The following is an 8,423-nucleotide window of genomic DNA, read 5'->3' on the forward strand; positions in this document are numbered from 1 at the left end:
TTTAACCAAGTTGCATTTTAACAGTATGGGATTTTATTGAGGGCATCTTTATAAAAATTGCCTGTGACAATGACTGTTGCGATTAAGCCTTCTTTAAGAACATTAACTGTAGTGTAGCCCATTGCCCCCTGGTTAACTTGTTAATGGTATTTGGGAATTGCAGTGAGATTTCCCCTTCCCACCTAATGTACATTGAATTGCATGGGAATGAAGGGAGTGTATCAGAGCTGAGTTAGGTCGAGTCACCTTAAAAGATTAGGCTGTAAATTTTCCAGGGAGACCTTAGTAAATTTAAAGTACTCTGTATTGTGTTTCTCTACACCCAGAGAGCAATAGAGTTTTTTTCCTTCTTAAGGATATAGGCAGAGTTTTTGTGTTTCTTTTATTCAAAATTAGATAATACTCTGAGTAATGTAATGTAATGAAAAGTATTAATTTTTTTAATTTCCTTGAACAACATCTTCTAAATTAGTTTTTGAGGAACTTTGCGTTTTTATCTTTAAAGCTGGTTTAATGATAATTGGCAGTGGAGATTTCTTTGAGTTTTGTGGACTATGTTTATGTTTTGCTTCAGTACCCTGCAGAATCCATGCTATTCTCACAAGGGTTTATGATTCAGTTTTATTCAGGTATTTTGAGGTTTTGATGTGACATGGATATAGATATCCTTAAACTTCTTACAAATCAATACAAAGTAGCTGCAGTCTCCATAGTGTTGGACGAGGCATTTTAGTATACTATAAAACATGTGTTCCAGATAATGATGTAATAGTTACCAACAAAATCGAAATACTGTCCTAAATTTATGTTTGGGTTTATTAGATGTGAAGACATGGTAGATGTGCGAAGGTTAAAGATGCTTCAGATGGTGCAGTTGTTTAAATGTGAAGAGGATGCTGCCCAGGTAAGGATCAGTCTGGCACATTATGTAGTTTTCTCTTAGAAGATTGATTTCACCTATTAACTTTTCATGGTCCTAAGAAAGTAACATTAAGTCAGAGTCTAGTTTACACTGTGAAATAATAAAGTTTTGTATTTCCAGTTATATTTCTTGGTCTCATTTGATTTACCTTCTTAATGAAATCCTCTATTGAGCTAGAAATTGGGATTATTTACTGTTTATTATTGTTGACTTGTTATCAGTTATATCCCAGGATAAAGGCTGGGTAGCACACTGCTTTTTAATCAGCAAGAGGGGTTTTCAGCTAGGTAAACAGTTTGCTGTCTTTTTGTAGTTAGCATCGGAGAACATCATTTCAGCTTGACATAAAGGAAATTTATGATTTTAAATGGTAACATAAATCTGTAATGAGATTTCAGTAAGATCTATGTTACGTAAGCATGCAATTCTATTAATGTAAATCGTGATAATTTAAAAGAGTGCTTCTCTTTAATAGTCTTGTCTTCAGATTTTTAAAAATTTTGAGAGGGGAGGGGATCATTAATTCATGTAGCTTGTCATTGAATGAAATAAGCTATTAGGAACTTAGGTTATAACTAATAGAATAATCACATGATATGATCTTATAAATATGATATTTTGGTATAATAAGTAACTTGTGAATCTGCTTCACTATTTATTTTCGTTTAGGCAGTAGAATGGCTAAGTGAACTTCTGGATGCTCTGCTTAAGACCCACATCAGATTGGGTGATGATGCTCAGGAAACGAAAGTTTTACTGGAAAAGCATAGAAAATTTGTTGATGTTGCACAGGTGCAGAACTGGTTATCTTCCTTTTCTACAAGCTCAGTGTTTGAATAGCTTTCTGCATGATTATAATGTAACTTAACCCTCCAAGTCCAAGAAGGTTAGTTATGTTATTCCAGAAATATCACAGAACTAAGCAAATGTCAGCTGGTGCATCAAAACTAGCCTTGAGAGGGTTTATGTTTCCCTGAATACAGGTTCTGTATGCTCCCTGTGATTTATGTTATATATTATAGCATTTTTTGGCAATCCAACTGTTCATTCATGAAAGTTAATATAAAATATTTGTTAATATCAATAACTCAGAAACCCCAGTTTTTGCATCTCACCAGGGTTAGCAGCATAACAACACAAATTTTGTTGTTGTTGTGAAATGTATCTAATTAATTTCCCTAATAATTGAGTTTACAGTGTAACAGTTGTGGTTTCCTGGATGGAATATAAAGTGCCTGTTTTTACTCAGTTGTTTCAATTAATGACTGAACAGACATTCTTTCTAGCCTGAGCAGACTGAGATGGGGAAAACAGAATAAGAAAGAAATTTACTGAAAACTAAAAGTATTGCTTCCCCTGCATTATTTATGCATGCCGATAATTTGTAGTAAGAGGTGTCAGTGGAGTCATTCAGTATTGATTTCCAGTAGTGTCACTTAATTGCAACCACAGTCCTCCTGCACACTTTCCCATCCCTCTTTTCAGAATTCTTTTATTATAATTTCATGTTTACCTTTTTTTTTTTAGAGCACTTATGACTATGGAAGACAGTTGCTACAGGCCACAGTTGTGTTGTGCCAATCCTTGCGCTGCACTTCTCGATCATCTGGGGATACACTTCCTCGACTGAACAGAGTATGGAAACAATTTACCATAGCATCGGAGGAGAGAGTACATAGGCTGGAAATGGCTATTGCATTTCACTCAAATACTGAAAAGGTTTGCTTTTTTTAAAATGTGGTCAGTAGTAGTGTTTATTGTGTATTTTTAAAATGCGTTAATCTTAATAATGTGATTATGGTGTTTAAAAAAAATTATATTAATTCCGTTGTTTAAAGTTTGTTTAGATATATTGTCTTAGAGAGTTCAATTCAAATTCTCTTAGTATTTGGTACCGGTGGTGGAGTTACCGTGGTTGGAAAAATTCAGAGCTACTCGGGAGTCTGTACAGTGCTGCTCCCCCACCAGGCCCGCTTGCCCAGAATGGGCAGTGCATGCACCAGGAGGCCTTGACTCCCACCTCGGTCATTGTTCCAGGAGAGGAAGCCTTGGTTTGGTAACTGCTGTAAATTGTCATAAATTATTTAAAAGGACACTTTAACTTTTTAATGTTTAAAGTAGAATCTGTCCAACGGATTAAAAATTAAAACATTTTTTTCGTGTGTTGCCTTTTAAAGAGTAATTCTAGAATTTATTACTTAATGAATTGTTTAGTCCCAGAAACCACAAGTGAATATGCAGTGTTAACCTGGGCAGTTTTCAATAGAACTTTTTTCTTAACTCAGCACAGTGAAATTTATGTCACCCGAGCTTTGCATTTCCATTCTGAAGAGGAGCTTTGTTATGTAGTTAACTTTGTTTTGATCTCTCACAATGGAAGTTTATATATAAGGGATGTTTAGCTCTAGTGAAGATACGAGAAATCAAAGTTGTAAATGTAATAGCCTTGTCTGTAGAACAGAAGTGATGTTTCCAGGAACCTCAGGAATTAAGCAGTTCCTGTCTGTGCTATGAAGTACATTTGTTGGAAAATGTTCATAGTAAACTCTTTCTGAGCTGGTCACTGAACTCCACGCACAGGTCAGTGTTTTGGGGGCCGATGATAATGAAGGAAAGTGTGCAAAATGACTTGACTTGTTCTGCTGATTATTGTAATGAAAACTTTTTATTCAAGTATAATATTAACATAGTGTACAGATCATAAATGTTCTGCTCAGTTTGTTAATTTGTAAATTTGTTAATTTTAACAAAGTGAAGACACCTGTGTAATCAGTACACTATTCAAATAACAGAATGTTACCAGTGCCTCCCTCCTGTCCAAGGGTGACCACTGGCCCTATTTCTAACATCACTGAAAACTTTTGTAGGATACTGATTTTAAAATCTAGACCACTGAAAGAGATCAGAGGAGAATATATGGTTGGTAGTTTTTTAATAGAAGATTAACATTTCTACTTTTTCTACTCCATGGCCTTTATCATACTTTATAATAAACTTGATTTAAAGTTATTTTGCTGTGCAAATCTATGGTAAAACCTTCTGTTACCAGATTTTATTTTCCTCTTAACTGTGCTTTGTTTTTTACCAGTAAGCATAAATAGAACAACTATAAGCAAATTGTATAGTATGATTGGGAAAATATTTAAATCTAGAATTTTAGAATATAAATATGTTCTTTATGAGCAACACTGAAATAAACATGATTGGATTAAGTTGAAGTACAATACAAAAAGAGTTATAAAAATAAGTACTTTTTCTTCTTCCTCCTCCAAATTTTGCATATTTTTTTGGTAGTTAAATTTAAATGGTAATAGTTAAGGGAAAAAAATAATATCTTATCAAGGGCTATAAAACTTTCCTATATTTGAATTATAACCATATCAGTTTATATCAGTTAAGTCAGCAGATCAGTTTTTAAAATAACTATAAAGTGTGTAACTAGGCCATCACATCAGTTATGTGCCTGTACTTGGAGTATATGTTGTTGTGTATTTATATAATTTTCATTTACACCCCAACCACTAAATAAACATATAATAAGTGTTCAATAAATGGTTACTTAATGAATGAAAAAATACGTCTTAAGTACACTTGGAGCTTACTTTCCAAATAGTTGTCTAGTACTATTTTTCCCTTGGAAATCACTATAGACCTTTTCATATTCTAGTTATATATTATTAATAGGGATTATGTGTTTCATTTTGTTTGAATTTCTTGAGCCAGTTTTGCCAAAAATAGATCAATCTTGTTCAATGGTGTACATGCAGATGGGAAAATAAAACAAAATATAGACACCTTCAACCTGCTACATTTGCTTGAGCTTTATTTCCTTTCTCTATCTCGATGTTGCCTTTTTATTTGTTGCAGATTTTGCAAGAATGTCCAGAAGAGCCTGAAGCTATTAATGATGAGGAGCAATTTGATGAAATTGAAGCAGTTGGGAAATCACTTTTGGATAGATTAACTGTTCCTGTAGTTTATCCTGATGGGTATGGTGCATGTTCTTATAATTCTGTCTTTTAATTGGTGAGGCCTTTTCATCAGTGAAACCATTCAGAAAGGAAAATCTGTTTGTTTAAAAAGCCAAGTCAATTAGCTTTGGTCCACATTTTCAGTTCCTACAATAAACTGGTTTAAAATGAAAAGAAATCCAAACTCGACTCTTAGCAGCAGCAGCACTTGATACTTGCTTCTTGACAGCGTATTATAAAAGAAAGCTCATTGACTGGGTTGACATCCTGGGTTCTAGCCTTAGCTATGATGATCGGGAGAAGGGTGACGTTGGGCCTCATTCAGGGAAGGGTGGGGACTAATGTTTAGTGAGCTCAGTATATGCCTGGCACCAAGTTAACACTTGACCTTGATTACTTTTGACCAAACAGTGCCAGGCCAGTATGATTATTTCTGATTTACAGATGAAGAAACTGAGGCTCAGAAAGATTAAGTAAGGTGCTCAAGATTTCACAGCTTCTAAGTGGAATTAGGATACAAAATCAGATCTTTCTGGCTCCAAACTCATTATCTTTTAATTGTGCCGTGTGGAGTCCTAATTCCTTCATTTTTAAAATGATGGGCTCCTGATCCCCATGTTTATTTTCAGTTCAAATAGTTGATCAAAATATGAAATAATCTCATGCAAATAAATGGGCCAGTAAATGATTCAGAAGGAACTTTATCCCTGATGATCTAGAGCTCAGTGAAAATGATTTAGAGGTAATCTAGAGGATATTGAATTCAAATTATAGAGAAATCAAACCACTGAATAATGCATCTATCCTTACATTTTAGTATAGTGTAATGGTTAGAATTGTGGATTCTAACCAGGTGTCGTGGGTTTAAATCTCAGCACCACCACTCAGTAGCTGTGATACTTTGGACAAGCCACTTAACCTTTCCTGTGCCTCAATTTTCTCATCTAAAAATAGGATTCACACTTTCTCTGGATGTAGGGACAAAATTATTAGATAAATGTATATAAACTACTTAAATCTGACCCATAGTTAGAGCAACTACTGCTGTGTCATGCAAATCAAATAATTATTTGGAATTGATATTGAAAGATATACTTTTATTCCCTTTAATATTATTCGTAGTCTGATATGTAGATAATCTCTAGTCATACCTAAACTTGAGCAATCAGAAATAGCCTAGGCATGTTATATGTCTACAATGTATACAAGAGAATAAATCTTAAAATTTGTAAATTTAGCAGTAACAATATTAGTGTGCTGCTTCTGGTTGTTCCAGTCCAGATCACCGCCATCCCCACACCCCAGTCAGGCTCCCTTGTCAGGTCAGTCTGGGACTGTCTTTCCCTGGTGTTTAGCTTGCGCTTCCCCTCCTGTGTTCCACAAATAGTTATGTCATTTCCTCATCCCTTTAAGATGAAAATATAAGTTAATGCTGTATATTCAAATTTCACAACCACCACCTTTAATCTTTGGAGTTGTTATTCCATTTTATATGATCATCTGTCTGTGTCATGTAAAGTTTGTTTGATGTTAAAATTATTCAGATTTATCTTTTGTAACATTGTCCTGGGAAAATATTTAAAACAGGGATGGTCTTTCTACAGTCAGCGCTTGACGACCCAGGTTCAGATCTTGGTTTTTCCACTGTGTAATCTTAGTTAAGTCACTTAATTTTCTAGATCTTAGTTTTCTGATCTAAAAAATGAAGAGCTTAACCAGATAATTTTCAAGAACTCTACCTCTAAAAGATTCTGTGACTCTGAATACAGTGACTTTGTAGGTAGGATAAAAAAAAATTATTTTTATCTATTAATGTCCCAAATGATGCCTTAACATTAAATGGATATTTCACTTGACAACTCTATTAGACAGTGAATGTATATAGCCCTTAGCACTGAAGTACACAAACAAACTTTGTATTTATGTGCTAAGTACCCCAAATTGGGAAAAACAGAGTATCTCTAATGTTGCATTGTTTCATTGATTGTTGCATAGCTTGGTTGCATTGTTGGTTTATTGAGATTATCCTAAGAACACATGGTATGACCTTTATACCACTAATACATTTTTCTCTACATGTCTTAATATATTTTATGCCATTCAAAAAATGTTTCTCCTACTAAATTACTATTCAAAGATAAATAGTGTTGCCTACAGATGAACTAATGCCATATCACAGAGATAATTTTTATGGTAATTTTTGCTTCCTTTTGTATTTGCTGTGGTCAATGGATTTGTATGAATCTGAATGGGGTTTTTCTGTTTGATTTTTAGGACTGAACAATATTTTGGGAGTCCAAGTGACATGGCTTCTACTGCAGAACACATCAGAGACAGGATGAAACTAGTTAGTCTCAAAAGGCAGCAGCTGAGACATCCTGAAATGATGACCACAGAGAGCTAATAGCTACCAGCTTCCTACAGATCTGCGTTCACAATAATCCCGCATGTCATCGGCATACTGTAGCATTAGCCACAATACATTCACATACATTTCACAGTCAAGATAAGCCTCATTTCTTTCCATTACACATTTCTCTCTACATGTTAACACCTTGCAACTACCAAGGCATAGTTACTTAACATGCTTTGAGACCATAGACTCCAAGTATCTTAAAAGAAGGAACTATAAACAGTGCACTGAAAACCTGCTTTAAAGCTTTACCTGACCTGTCAGTTTAGATGAACAACTGATAATAAGCTTTGACTGGTGCTAATCAGAGTTTAGGAATTCTCTATATAGAAATGGTTTCCATCCTCCCCAGGTGATATAGTAAATTTAGACTGTAGTTAAATGGTTATTAGTAAACAGTGGTGCCCTCAAAATTTTACTTTGTAATTTTTCTTCAAAATTGATTATTTTTATTGTGTCAGTATGAAGAAAACCTTCAGACCTTTGATATATCATATTCATTAAAAGACATTTTCCTATTTGTATTGATAATGTATTAAAAGTTGTTTGTGCTTAATAAAAGGCTTCTTCTAAACATCTTATTTAATTTGGTGGTTATATCCTATTTCCAAACATGAGTGCCTTATTGAAAAGGGCATTCTTAGGATTGTGAGGATGGTTTAATATTTGTTTTTTCAAGTTGGTTGCATGTGTTTCAGCCAGGAAGTTCTTATGTAAGCATGTGTATATAATAAGTAAGCATGTTTTATCATGAAAAAATAATTGTGAGGAACAATTTAGATCTTGAAGAATTTACAAGTAATGGAATACTATTTCTAATTTTTCTCTACTTCAGCTTGAAAAAATATTATCCAAATTAGTAACTACCCTGCAGCTGCTTTGTGGAGGAGGAGGGCTGGGGAAGAAGGCATACATAATTAAGTGTAATCCTTTATAGTAGAGTTATCTTTCTGGAACTAAAGTAGCAATTGTTAAGTTTAATTTCCTATGATAGACTAGAAGTAAAATTCTGAAGTAGTCTAATACAAGCACTGCAACTCTTTTAGAAATAAAATTTATAAAGTGCTAGTGCTTTTAAGGTTATATTAAGTTTAAATGGTAAATGCATATAATTTAA

The 8,423-nt window shown here is 33.9% G+C and overlaps 1 protein-coding gene across 2 annotated transcripts in view; it reads left to right on the forward strand.

The window, feature by feature from the left end:
• The window catches only part of SESTD1 (SEC14 and spectrin domain containing 1), a 76,215-nt gene extending 68,328 nt beyond the window's left edge, over nt 1–7,887 (forward strand). For both annotated transcript variants that reach the window (XM_087819740.1, XM_016210913.2), the window contains 5 exons: nt 823–904; nt 1,592–1,714; nt 2,450–2,641; nt 4,790–4,911; nt 7,168–7,887. In XM_087819740.1, coding sequence (XP_087675866.1) covers nt 823–904; nt 1,592–1,714; nt 2,450–2,641; nt 4,790–4,911; nt 7,168–7,297 — 649 coding nt within the window. In that variant the 3' untranslated portion in view covers nt 7,298–7,887. The remainder of the gene's footprint in view (nt 1–822; nt 905–1,591; nt 1,715–2,449; nt 2,642–4,789; nt 4,912–7,167) is intronic.
• Nucleotides 7,888–8,423: the final 536 nt, after the last annotated feature.

The sequence above is a fragment of the Miniopterus natalensis genome, chromosome 8, assembly GCF_054644295.1.
Source record: "Miniopterus natalensis isolate mMinNat1 chromosome 8, mMinNat1.hap1, whole genome shotgun sequence".
In the NCBI taxonomy this organism is placed as follows: domain Eukaryota; kingdom Metazoa; phylum Chordata; class Mammalia; order Chiroptera; family Miniopteridae; genus Miniopterus; species Miniopterus natalensis.